Source organism: Rhinolophus sinicus, linkage group LG01 (genome assembly GCF_036562045.2).
Source record: "Rhinolophus sinicus isolate RSC01 linkage group LG01, ASM3656204v1, whole genome shotgun sequence".
NCBI lineage: Eukaryota > Metazoa > Chordata > Mammalia > Chiroptera > Rhinolophidae > Rhinolophus > Rhinolophus sinicus.
This window is the reverse complement of record NC_133751.1, coordinates 13497934-13511836: the sequence shown is the minus strand read 5'-3', so window position 1 is coordinate 13511836 and position 13903 is coordinate 13497934. Positions and strand designations below refer to the sequence as shown.

The window sequence follows — 13903 nt, the reverse complement described above, 5'->3', positions numbered from 1 at the left end:
AAGCCCTAATGTGTCTTTTGGAGCAAAAATTAATATAAGACCCGGTCTTATTTTAGGGGAAATACGGTATTCTACCTAAAGTGGCTAACATCTCTCACTGCCATTAAAAACTAAAACTCTGAAATTGTAAGAAATTTATTACATTAAGTAATCATGTATCCTACATACTTCCAGGATAATATTCATCAGAAATAATTATTTAACTATAAATACAGAGGGTGCCAAAAAAATGTATACACATTTTAAGAAAGGAAAAAACTGTATTAACATATACCGATAACAAAAGATGAAAATAAGTCACGTTTCAATTCTGCAATTACAAGAGGTGCTCAAAGTGGTTACCATCAGGGTCCAGACACTTCTGATTATGGTGAACTACTACTGAGTAACATTGACCAAAGTGTTAACATCTCTTAAAATGTGTACACATTTTTTTGGCACCCCAGGTATATCTATAAAAACTGCTTTATAAAAGGGACAGCAATATTTAATCTTAAATATAAGATTCAAATATGCTTACTTCAATGGGATACATAAGGTTTAAAGAATAATTGATACTGGCTAAATTAAAAGTAAAATGGAAACTCTATGACATTTTATAGTCAGTTTGAGATTTATACTAAGTTTTGGATTAAGCATTTTATTTCTAAGAAACCATTTTTTCCAGTAAATTTTAGGTATTATAATCCAGTAGGCTCCCTCTCACACACTCTCTAAGGTTTCTAAAATACAACTAAGACAAGTACTCCGGATGTACTAAATGCATCTCTCTCACATACCTTAATAGTTGTAAGTGTATAAAGCACAGCTTCCCAGAGAGCTGGGCACACAATGGGGTCACTGTCATCAATGCTAAGTAGAACAGATGAGCTCACTTTTGACGCTTCATCTTTCATCAAACGCGGAATACGCTGGCACAAAGCGGAAACTAATTCAAAATAGGCTGAACGGATCTAAAAGGAAAAATGAAAAGCTGAATTAAATTAAAGCATAGTAAAACTATGATAAGCTTTAATTTATGGTAATGGCAGATAAGTTATTGATACGAACCCTCCCTTTAATAAACTAAAAGGGCTACAAAAATACTTTTTAAAATCTTCTTAAAAGTATCAAATGGCTGCAAAGACATTAGGAATTACCGAGCCACAAGTGAAGGCAGAAAGAATTTGACTTTCTATTTCTTTGGCTGAAGCAAATACAAAGCCTCTCTAGTGGCAGCATTCGGGGCCTCTAATTATCCCTATGAATATACTAGGCAGCACAGAGTCAAATACCCCCAAACAAAAAATAAGGCACTATGAGCCACTATCAGCAGCAACCAGAAATAACACAGAAATCTGTGACATGAAATCTTACAATTATTGATTACAAACTCTGCATCAACAATGCTTATTATATTTAACAAAAGTTTAAAGAAATTTGAAGGGAAAAGGATCCTAGAAAAAAAAGCATAGCAGATGGGAAAAAGAATCAAGCAAAATTCCTAATCTAAAAATAAGAGCTCAATTCATTGTTTAAAAGCAGATTAGCTACAGACAAAGAGAAAAATCAGTGAACTGAAGATAGAGCAAAAATATTACCCACCAAGGAGCATGAAAAGACAAAAAGATGAAATAACACCAAGTAGAGCATAAGAGACATAGACAAACAGAGTGTGCAGATTAACATATATGTAATCAGAATCTCAAAGGGAGAGAAAAGAGAGAATAAGGCAAAGGAAGTATCTAAAGAGATAAAACTGAGTGTTTTGTACAACCAATGAAATACACCAATCTACAGATTCAAAAATTCCAACAAATCCCAAGCAGGATACATAAAAATAAATCTACACCAAGACACATGGTGCAAGGCTGCAAGTGCAAGAGAGGGAGGGAGAGAGAGTGGGAGAGAGGGAGAGAGGGTACGAGGGAGAGGGAGAGAGAGAGAGAACTCTTAAAAGTAGCCAGAGGAAAAAGCAAACTACCTTCAAAAAAAGGACACTAAGACCGACAGCTGATAGAAATAATGCAAATCAGAATACAGTGAATGTCTTCAATACAAAAATAACTGCTGATATTTAATCCTGTACCTAGTAAACATGGCTTTCAAGAACAAGAGTCAAATAAAAACATCTTCTGATAGAGGAAAAAAGTCTATATCACCAACAAACCAGCACAAACAGAAATCCTAATAGTGCACTCTATGCAGAAGGAAAATGATCCCATATGGAAAGTAAGAGATGAAGAAAGGAATAAAGTGCACACAAAGCAACAAATATGTAGGTAATTCTAAATAAAGATTAAGAGTATAACAACATTTCTAGGACTAAAACAAATAGACAATAAATATATTTAACACCACAAGGTATTTTATTCCTTCATATTTTATATAAAATATTACCACATAAAAGGCAGTGGAATATTTAAAAAGATAAACATACAGCAGGACTATGTATGTGTATCTCTTAAACGCTAGGCTGGAAAATCATGATTATATAAAACATCAAATAAAAGCAATAAAAAATAAAAAATATTTAAGCATTCAGTTATGACAGAAATACTCAGCAAACTGAGACTAAAAAGGAAATCTTGAATCTTATGAAATACAGCAAGCATCATACTTAACATTCAGAGTCTACAAGTATTTCCATTTAAGTCAGGAACAAGAAAAGGATGCCTGCTATCACCTCTTCTACTCAACATGGTACTGGATGACCTAATTAATACAAAGAGACAGGGGGGAAAAAAAGGAATTGGAAAGTACCCAAATAACTACCTATAATTGTAGCAAAATAGCAGACTATAAAAAAATATTCAAAAAGATCGAAAGACAAACTATTAAAACTAACAGGAGTTTGGAAGAGTTGGTGGATATAAAATTAACATATAAAAGCAGAACACTTCAATAAAAAAAATAGAAACAAAATAGAAAATGTAATTGAAAGAAAACCCACTTTACAGTGACAAAAACCATAAAGACATGTTCAGTATGGAACATATTACACAATGTTATTCTATGATGCAAAGTGCCTAAAAGAGCCCTAACAATTTTTAAAATGAACAAAGTTGGAGAGCTTTAAGTCCTACTACAAGACAACAATAATCGAGAGTGTGGCACTGCTGTAGGGATAGATAAATGGAACAGAATAGAGTCCAAAATTAAAAACCCACATGTATGGTCAACTGAATTTTGACAAAGGTGCCAGAGTAAGAAAAGGATAGTCTTTCAACAAATGGACGGATTTAAAGTATTTTAGTAGCTTAAAAAAAAGTACTGAAAAAAAGCAATAAATGAAATATAACACAGTATCACTTATGTGAATTAAAAACATATGCAAGAAAGCTGTGACGTGCCTAACAGAGAAAATACGAGTTAGATAAGCTTCATTCAGGCATGACTTCTAGTGGTATTGTCCATGAGTTCAATGTGAATGAATCAACAATATATATTTTGGGTCTTTAAACAGACCCAAAAAAACAAGGGTATGTATTAATCAAGTGACAAAAATGCTATGACCAGACTTGCAGGAACCTAAGCCCATGTTTTCCCTCTCCGGAGAGCAATGCTTCAGTGTTCACTGATTCAGTGTTTGTGGGACTCTATGGAACATAATTATCAGGAGTAACGAGAATCGACCATACATACAAAAAGGACATGCGTTAAGCTCATTGAGAATAATCAGCTGGTGGAGGTGGAGAGTGGAGAGGGAATAAGAGAAAAAGGGGAAAAATAAATACATCAAATGAGAAGAGCCTTGTCCACGCCAACAATTTTAAGGTGCCATGAATGGAGGAGTATGATAATCCAACTCTAAAGTCCAAAGAACTAAATAAAAAAGTGAAAACACAGTAACATTCTGGTAAGAGAGGCAATTCAGTCCTATGGCAAAGATGTACGTATTTGTAGTTTTAAACATAAACAATAAACATAAAGCACAAACTAACAGGACTGAGGGGAAAAAGGAATCAGAGAAATGTCTTAAAATAAAAAAGATAAAGATACCTGAGGTATACTGTGTTTTCCATACTTCCAAAATTTATTCTGTGATAAAAGAGACTTAAATTTCTCCTCCAGAGAATCAAGCTCATTATCAGGTAAGAGGCAAAGCAATTTCTTTAATGCCAATAAGGAACAAGTCACAACCCGAAAAAATTTAGCTTCTCTCTCTTCCTCTGGAACAGTTCTTGATGTGAAAAGAAAATAAATATGCATAAGGATTGAGTTCAAGCCAAACTACGTTATTTGGCACTTTTATTTTAAATGTTTACCATTAAATACCTACCCAAGTTGCTTTATTTCTATATTCTATTCTTCCTGTGCCAATCCCCCCTTCAAAGTACAAACATTCTCAGAATTTTAATCACATATGTTTCACATAATACAAGGTGAAAGTAGACAAAAAGCCAAATTTGAAATAAGTGCCAGTGCACTGCTCTCAATAGCAGTTAGTAGGGAACAGCACCGATGCATCTAAGATAACTGTCCCTCATGGACTCTCAAGAGTTTGATTAGAGCATGAGAATAAAAGTAAATGGAACGTTTTACTACTCTTTCAATAGAAATAATCATGGTTTTTCAACTATTTTTTTTTTTTTTTTTTACATGAAAAGAAATCACAGCTGGCAGAAACATCCTCCATAGAAACATCAGCAGATCCCTGGATGTAGAATTTGCACAGGCAATGTTTTATTCAAGGACTTTGTGGGTCACAGAGAGTTTCTACTGGGCTTTCATCCCACTGTTCAGGACTTTATTGCCTTTGGGTTTGCTTGCCTACCAAGTAAAGAGCCCAGTTAGAAAATTTGCTTTATAACGTAAGGCTCTATGAATCCTTGAGAACCTATATCTGTATTATAAATAAATAGAAATACAAAATTTTATATATCTATGGGGACATTGCCATTTTACAGTCTTAATTGAGTAGAGTTCTTAATTGCATAGACTACCCTGTTACCTAAATTATAAGACTTTGTTATCTTAATTATCTCTTAGTTCTGTCAAAGTTTTAAAGACTGGGGAAAAGTCTGGATATTGTCAAAGGTTAGGGGTGTGTGTGTGTGTGTGTGTGTGTGTGTGTGTGTGTGTGTCTTTTTCTGTAGACTAACTGCATATGTTTGCGTGGGTAGGTTTTTACCTCAAATACTCATTTAGCCCAGGCATTTTTACACATTTGTTGTACACTTGCTATGTTCCGAGCCCTGTGCGAGACATTAGAATAATACAGAGATGCCTGTGACATTTTTCAACTATTTTCAATCAGACCTTAACACGGTTCCTGCTATGACTGTCAACAGGCAAATGTGGGGAAAATCTAAAAACATCTTTTTTTTTTTAAGAAGAACCAAATATGTAGCTCGCAGATAATTCAACATAAATAGCAGGACAGCTCACAAGCAGAAGCAGATAAAACAGCACCAGGCATACAGCACCATATAAAATATTTTCATCTCTACATTTAGAATCCCCTTTTTGAAAATGTCTCATTGAATTTATTATCTTATTACCTATGAGTGAAACAAATCCTTAACATGAGTTACATAGATACAATAGATACAATACAACTTACTGTGGGTCACTGAGTGTATCAGGTGTTTCTCTTATAAGATGATCCTGCAGCACCTACGAAGACGGAAAAACCCCACAGCCTTGAGATTTTATTGAATTGTCAGTGGTGATCAAACAGAGCACAAATGTCATCTTACCTAAAAGATTTTACCCCTTCTCCACCAAAGTAGCAAAACTAAACAGCAAAACTAAAAAGTTTGAACTTTACCTATTTTTCTTTTCCTATCAATCCCCAAGGTTGGCTGCTGTTAGGGTTAAAAAGGATAGGGCACTTCTTCAAAACACCTCTAGCTGCCATCAAGAGGAATTTCCCCCTAAATACTCCTGGCCTCTTGCTTCTCCATTCTCTTGCAACCAGCAGCAGCAGATGGGATACCGGATTAGTAACTTTGGGAGAGAAAGAGGCTCTGCTTTCCTCTCCCCTCTTTTTGAGCACCTCCCTTTTCACACAGAACACAAACTACATTCAGCTCTACCTCAGGAACATCTAAGAGTCCATTTGAAATGTCGGGTAAGTCTGCCCACTTCTGGAGTACAGTACTTGGGAACCCAGTGTTCTAGTATCAACATTTCCAGCAATAACTAACGTTTTTGAACTTTTCCACATGCCAGATAATGCTTTGAGCACATTTCATGCATTAAATTAACCCTCACAACTACTCAGTGAGGTACTTTATTGAATACTTTATCATTCCCACTTTAATAGATGAGGAAATGGAGGCACGGAAACTGCCAAGGTCACACACCTAACTAATGGAAGAGTGGGACTGGAACTCCATGGTATGACCCAGAGCCCATGTTCTTACACACAAGTATAATATACTGTCAATAATTTTGATATTTTGATCTTCATTTGCCTAACTCCTCTCTAGTAAATTGATTTTGTACTTGGAAAAGTTCAAACCCAGTATCTGTAATGAACTGTGACATAGAAAACTAAAGAAAAAATATCACGGAGGAGATAATCTACATGTTCAATGATCAGTTATCCATCCACAACAAAGCCAAGAACAAAAGAACCAAACAAACCAAAACCGTGACCAGCCAAATTAGTCGTCTCAAAATCCATTTTCTAAAACTCTTAGTGTCCAAACTGTTTGAGAATATGATTAAAGCAACAAATCCTCTCCCTAGAATAATAAGCTTGGTACACCTGAGATGTGAAGAATGGAGAAACCTAGAACCTAAATGGGGACCTGGAATGCATATGTGTGGGGGTGTGGGAGAGGTACTGGGTGAAGAGGTCAGATAGGTAAGCAGGAACCATATCATGGAGATCCCTGCTGTCCAAGATTAAAAATCTGGACTTGTAAGTAAAATGGGAAACCACAGGAAGGTTGACAAGAGGGAGGGAAGGAGGGAGGGGCGGTGGGCAGGAGGGAGGATGCTTAAATAGGATTATACACAGGGTGCTATGGAAACACAGGAGTACCAGATAAGGGAATGAATGCAAGCATAAAGATTTTTAAATCCTCAATTACCCCCTCACTCACAGTCCATCTACTTTTATTTCTTCATATAACACTAAGAAGCTTGGTCATCTGGTTTTTCCAGTCCATACATTAGGAATAGCAAAAAGGAAGGAAGAAATGAGGAAGACAGTATTAGATACAAATAAAAATGAAAGCCACAAAAGTTATGGCTGATATCAGTCTGGCAAAAGTGTTGACCAAGTGTTGAGAAACTGTCATATCTCTTAAGGGAAGTATAGAATCGTATGGCTTGGAAGGGCCATTTATCAATATCTATAAAATTTTTAAATGTTCTTATCCTTTGATCCAACATATCGTTACTAGAAATTTTTGTAACTATCACCCCCCACAAGGTATGAAGAGATCTATTCAAGAATGTTCACTAAAGCAGTGGTTGTGATAATAAAAAAAAGTAAAAAAAAAAAAATGCGGCAAAATCCCAAATGTATATTTTAAAAAGAAAAATAAACTGTTGTACACCCATATAAAGGAATAACAGAGAACAAAAAAATGAAGTAGATCTGTATACATGAAAATACAGGGCAGGGGGAGAATAAGTTTAGACTTAATTTGTAGATTTTTTTTTTTTAGATTGTATATTACAAAGCATATATCTAAAATTTTGATATGATAAATTAACATTTATAAATTAAAGATGGAAAACTTAAATAATTCAGAAAGGTCCAATCCAACATGCTAATTATACTAAAAATCCAAAATCAGCAATTGGGTTAAACACTTATCTTAAAAAGACAAACTTCCATTGGAAATATTTCACATACTCATTCCCTCACAATGCCAGGTAAAATAGCTGTCGCTGTAATATGTCTTATATCCCTTAAATACTTAAGAAAGAAAAAACGAACAATAGATGCAGAACAGTGCCAAGAACTTACACTTATAACTTCGTCCTTACAAAACGCTATGGCTTCGGGCTGCTTGCTGGGAGGGAATGCTGCTTCAAAGGCATCTTTTGCTGCCGATGCAGCTGGTGCATAAGCATCACACTGAGCCATTAACCAATAGCCCATTACGGTTTTTAAATAAGGAGCCAAGTGTTTCTTCACTTTAAGGATAAGTTTTTCAAAAGCTTGCTGTGTGGCTTCTCGAACCCTGCGGTCGTGATCCTATTGAAAGTATAATATGGTTTAAAATAGATCTAGCCCATAAAAACAAATACAGACATTTCTATGATGACCTATTAATAAGAGTTCAGCTATGTGCAGAGCTAAACTGAAATCAATAACTATGTGAAATAATTATTTTTTCCTTTTTCCCTTCTCCCTATGAGAACAATTCTTTTCCAGATAGAGTCAATGCTAGGCCTTCAACAATTAAGCAATTCGTTCGTATTCTTCTGCAGCAAATATACAGACTCCCTCTATACTTTATGCAACCCAACATGATCCAATCTGTGTAGCAATACTGACATAACATTTTATAACCTTCACCAAAACATATAAATATGATAGTCCTCATGACTTCAACCAAAAAATACATAACAGAAATAAGTTAGTAAAGTCTTAATACTTACAAGTGAAATTTTGCAGAAAATTCTTGGCCAGTATGGAAGCACTCCTTTTACAATTTCTGTGTCTCTCTCTGTACACATGGTTCCAAACTCCTGCATGGCCTAAAAGTAAATTAACATTGTTAAGGATCAACAGCCATGACATTGGCTATTGATTATATTTACTCTGTTCTAGAAGCTTAGTCTATTTTATGGAATGAGAGAATACATTGTTTCTGTTTGTGCCCCATGGGACTAACTTGGTAGAATTAGTCCCATGGGGCACATGGGACTTTCTTTACAGGTTAGTATGGTAGAAGCTTTTCAGATGTTATTTAAAAAATAAAATATATACAAACAAAAAGTCCCATTTAAAATTATAGGGTCAAATTACACTCCCTAAAGGGAAAAAACTATATAGCCAGAAATCCAAAGTGGTTCAAAAACATGCAGAGCAACAAACTAATTTCTAACAGAAGATAAAGTAAGCTTAAGTCTGTGTTAGAAAAATGTACAATTATAAAAGAAATCATTAGCGATGATTCATTTTTCTTCACATAAAATATGCCAATGACATTTTGTCTTAAAAAAAGGATTATGTTGACCATTTTTGTGAAAACAATAAAACTTGCTTTTAATTTTGTTGTGACATCTTTCTTAGAAAGCTTCCGTAGCACCATTCGGAAATCAGAATCTACAAGACTGTCTATTTCTTCAGCTCCTTGAATAGCAGGAACATAGCCCAGGTCACTCTGAAATGTTCCAAAACCAATAAATCCAGGCACGGTTCCCTGTTCTTTGGCAAGAAGTTCTGCAGCTCGACCACTGTTTGAAGGCTGATAAGAAAGTAGAGAAAAAAATGTCAGAGTCCTGGAAAAGCTCAAAATTTAACTTTGAGATCTTTAGAGGAATTCCTTAATAATTCCCACAGTGGAACAAGCTCTTATTTGAGGAATTTTTCTTCTTAGCCTAAGATGTCATATACTGCAATGTTCCCCAAAGATGAATGTTTCTGTCACCAAGAATTTATCAATGATCCTAGGAGTTATTTCCTAAAGATCAGAAAAATGTTTTTATAAACTGGATACAATCCACTAGTGGCTCATGATATCAATTTAGTAAGTCGTGACAGTACTTCAAAAAAATAAAATATTTAAGATCAGAGAATGCATCATGTATGAAAAGCCTAAGCACTGTTTGATAGATATTGTTATTTCAAAATTTATATAAATAGTATGTATTCACTCATATGTGTGCTGTATGATATATAATTAACTCATAAATGGATTATATCTTTTCATTCATCCATCCATTAAATAAATATTTATTATGCAACTAGGATGTCTAATGAGAGCTTCTTCTAGACACGGAGTTAAGTTCCTTGAGGGCAGACACACTCATTGCCACACACTCAAAGCCTAGGCTAACCTCTTTGGGCTAAAATGGTTACAAATTACATTATTACGGACATAAAAACTGATACAATATTATGGACATAAAAATTGATACAAGATACATTTTTTTATTTTGAACCATAGTCAGTGGTTTGTTTGACTGATACACAATATAGTAGTAGCCTCCTAGTACTAAAAGTTAAAAGATTAGTTGTGACCAGAAAGAAAATATTTGAACTGTTAAATAAATTAACATATCATCATCTAATAGGAAAACACCTCAGTTCGATATCCAAGGTAACATAACAACCCATCTCAACTCATCAGTTTCTTATATCTCTATGTTATGAACGACCAGAAATGAAAATGATAGCCTGAATTACATTTTTTCAAAACAGTAGCATTTAAGACTAATTTCAAAAAAGTTTCTCTATTTAAAAACTTTATTAAAATAAACATTATTCAGTTTGTCTTTTTCAATAGTGTCACATGAACAAAGAGCTACAAAGACAGTTGGTGAATTACAATGTAATTCTGAAAACTACATAGGATGACATTAGGACATCAGAATTTTATCTATAATTCCATTTGTAAACAACTTTATTATTAAATAGAATAATGAAATAGTATAAAAACCTAATTATTGCTAAAAGCTAAAGGAGTCAAGGCTGAATTCTGAACTGATCTGAATTACCAGTTTCCAACTTAAAAGTAACAAATTATTTTTAAATATACTAATTGCACCTTATTCAATGTCTACTTCGAATTTAAAATATAGTTACTGTTGCTCATTACTTACTCTACTGTATGTTAAATGTTTATACCCACAGTTCAAAAATTAAGAACCTTGATTCTATTTCTGGCAGTTAATTTTCTTATACTACACTTACTTCATTCTTTTGTGCCTGTCTTATAGAGGTATTTGAGGTGGCAATCTTGTGTCGACAGTTTAAATACCTGGAACCCTTAAAGATCTTTCACCATCTGTCCTTAACCTTTTCCAGTCTTCTGCCACTCTTTTCTTCCCTTGTCCCACTCTTCCTCCTCCCCCTCCCAATTTTGCTGCCACTATTTGTTTCAATGCCAAATTGAATTCAAGGTTCCCCGAAAATGCTGTGACCTTCCACAATTTGGTCTTTGCTTATCTTTTCTCTCCACCTGAAAACACTTCCTTCCTTTTCATTGCCTGACAAACTCCTACTCATCCTTCAAACCACACTCATGTTTTCAACATTTGCTTCCCTCAGGTCAGTCTCTGTTCTTCACTGTTCTCCCACTTTCTTTCTACTCATACCTCTATCAGACTTCATTAACATATTATAATTATTTGCTTGCTTATCTGTTTCTATCATCAAGATAAACATTTGTCTATCACCTTTGAATACATGGCATTCAAGATGCAATGGCATTCTGTTAATCAGTGACTACCACTCAAATACCAACTCTGCAACTTCCTGGCTACATGAGCTTAGGCAAGTTCATTTCTCTAAGCCTCAGTACCATCATCTTTAAAATGAGATAATTGTAGTTGAATGATTACTTGGGTTGTTGTCAAGATTAAACATAAGTTTTTAAACCACCATAGTAAAAACTGATTCCAGCAAGAATCATCAAAGGATGCTAAAACCATTAGGTGAAAATCTGTGGGAGAGAACAGGATATTCCCAGACCCGACATATTATTTGTCAATAGTCAATGGAAAAGGATACCTTAACCAAGTGATTAAACAAATGCCACCAATAATGGGACAAACAGGTATCATGTGCCCCTGGTTTGTGATGCACTAAGACACATCACCTATGAAGCATTCCTGTCAAAAACTGGTAACCTGAATCTAATCATACGGAACAATTAGACAAATCTAAATTAAGCAAAACAGTTGGCCTAGACTCTTCCAAACTGTCCATGTCATAAAAGCACCGCCCCGTTTCGGGGGACGGGGGACCCACTGTGAAAGTCTCAGGATCTAAATAACTAAATGGAATGAGTGATCCCTGACAGGATCGTGGATGTTTTTTTAAAATGTTCTATCTAAAGAAAAAAAACAAAAAATGTTACAGAGAACATTGAGATGATTATAGAATCTGAATACAATGCTGTATATTACTAGCTACTAGTATTATACTGAAGTTAAACATTTTGTGTGTTATAATTGCTCATGGTTATGTAGAAGAATGCCATTCTTTTTTGAATATACATGCTGAAGTATTTAGGAGTTAAGTGTTATAACTTCCGCAACTAATTCTCATAGGGTTCAACAAAATACATATATTTACAGAGAGAAAAGACAAATGTGACCAAATATTAACAATTGGTGAATCCAGAATACATGGGTTGTCGCTCTACTATTCTTGCAATTTTTCCTTAGGTTTGGACTATATCAAAAATGAAATGTTGAGAAAATTTTTTAAATAAAAATTTAAATGAGAATGCAAGTCAAGCACTTAGCATAATACTGGCAAAAGGTAAGCTACTATTATTGTTGTTGATATTATCTTCCAAAACAGACTGACAGATCTAAAAAAAAATGTGGGCTGATATCACTAGAACTGGATCAGAAACAGGAAAAAGAATCCTCATTAAGTTGGGTTGTGCCATAACAAACCTAGTACCATACAAAATACTATTATAGCATCCCTAATCATGTAGGTTTAATCCACTTTTGGGTCTTTTAAAATGTAGCGAGCTTCTATTATATGCCAGTTCTTGATCTAGGCTCTGAGGCTACCAGTAGCAGATAAAAACATCTGTCTTCATAACAATCACATCCATGAAACAAGACAGTAAATGAAGCGAGACAGTCAATTACACAGCATGTTAGGAGTCACAAGTGCGATGGAGTAAAACAAAGCAGAACAGGAGAATAGAGAGTAGGGGACGATTGCAATTTAAAAGAGGGTGATCATGAGGGACCTCACTGAGGTGTCTCGGCAAAACTTGGAGACACCTAACCAAGAGCCTGGGGGCGCTTGACAGGCCAGGTCAAGGCTCAGTGAAGAGGCAGTGTGGTTGGACGAAGTGACCCAGGAGGCAGTTAAAGATGGGGTCGGAGATGAAAAGAGGCGAGGGGCAGATCACACATCATGTATTCCCGCATCCTAAGGGCTTTGGTCTTTACCCCAAGGGATGCGGGGAGCCACCGTGGGTTTGTGAGCAAAGGAGACACGATCCGAGAGGCCACGCACACCAGGCTCCCTCTGCTTCCCACCCACTCCCTGTACCCAATGCCACCTTCTCTATCCCGGTCGCGTAACCTTCCAGTTGAAACTGACACTTAACCATTTCTTAATGAAAAGAGTGTGTGGGGGGGTGAGGGTCGGGGGGTAAGACAGGGGAACAGCTCCGGCAAGAAACACCTTCTCTTACAACTGCCCGATCTGCTCAGAGACAACCCACCCCGCCGGGGGCACGCACACAACAGAGAGGTCACACTCAGCGCGCAGACACGCGCCTCCCACGGCCGCGCTGCACACGGGGCCGAGGGGGCCGCGGGGAGGCGAGGATTCCCGGGTCGGCGAGGCCACCGCGCACTCACCCGCAGGTTCCCCTTGGTCCGCTGCTTGTTCTTCCCGCCCATGGTCGCGATCTCAGCCGAACTGTGCCCGCAGTCCCGGTTGACACGGCCGGGCCACAACTTCCGGCCCTTCTCGCCGGAAGTGGGCTCACAGGAACAATTTCCCCGGCCCTCCCCTTCCGCCACCCACCCCACCTGCCCGCAGCCCCACTTCTGCTCCCGCCTCCTGCCGCGGCCTTAACTATGTAAGGGCGTTGACGTCACAATTAGAGCCGCGCCTGAGTGACGTCATTCCTTCCAATAGGCAGCCAAGCACCGGATCGTAGCGCCAAATCCTTCCTTCCTCGCTTTCCCGGAGCGAGATTTGTTCCCATCTTAGCGAGTAGGAGATTGGCACGTGTGTGGAAGTGACATTTTCACACAGGCGTGGCAATATAATGATATGGTAGTGGCTGTAAGGAGTTAGCAA

At 36.6% G+C, this 13903-nt stretch overlaps 1 protein-coding gene across 1 annotated transcript in view; it reads right to left on the bottom strand.

Annotated features, from left to right (window-relative positions):
• The window catches only part of LTN1 (listerin E3 ubiquitin protein ligase 1), a 47873-nt gene extending 34262 nt beyond the window's left edge, over positions 1 to 13611 (bottom strand). Inside the window, exons 1-7 of the mRNA XM_019729877.2 lie at positions 13456 to 13611; positions 9159 to 9362; positions 8551 to 8649; positions 7913 to 8143; positions 5546 to 5598; positions 3982 to 4162; positions 780 to 953 (exon numbers count right to left, since the gene is read on the bottom strand). Coding sequence (XP_019585436.2) covers positions 780 to 953; positions 3982 to 4162; positions 5546 to 5598; positions 7913 to 8143; positions 8551 to 8649; positions 9159 to 9362; positions 13456 to 13497 — 984 coding nt within the window. The 5' untranslated portion in view covers positions 13498 to 13611. The remainder of the gene's footprint in view (positions 1 to 779; positions 954 to 3981; positions 4163 to 5545; positions 5599 to 7912; positions 8144 to 8550; positions 8650 to 9158; positions 9363 to 13455) is intronic.
• Between the last annotated feature and the right edge of the window lie 292 nt (positions 13612 to 13903).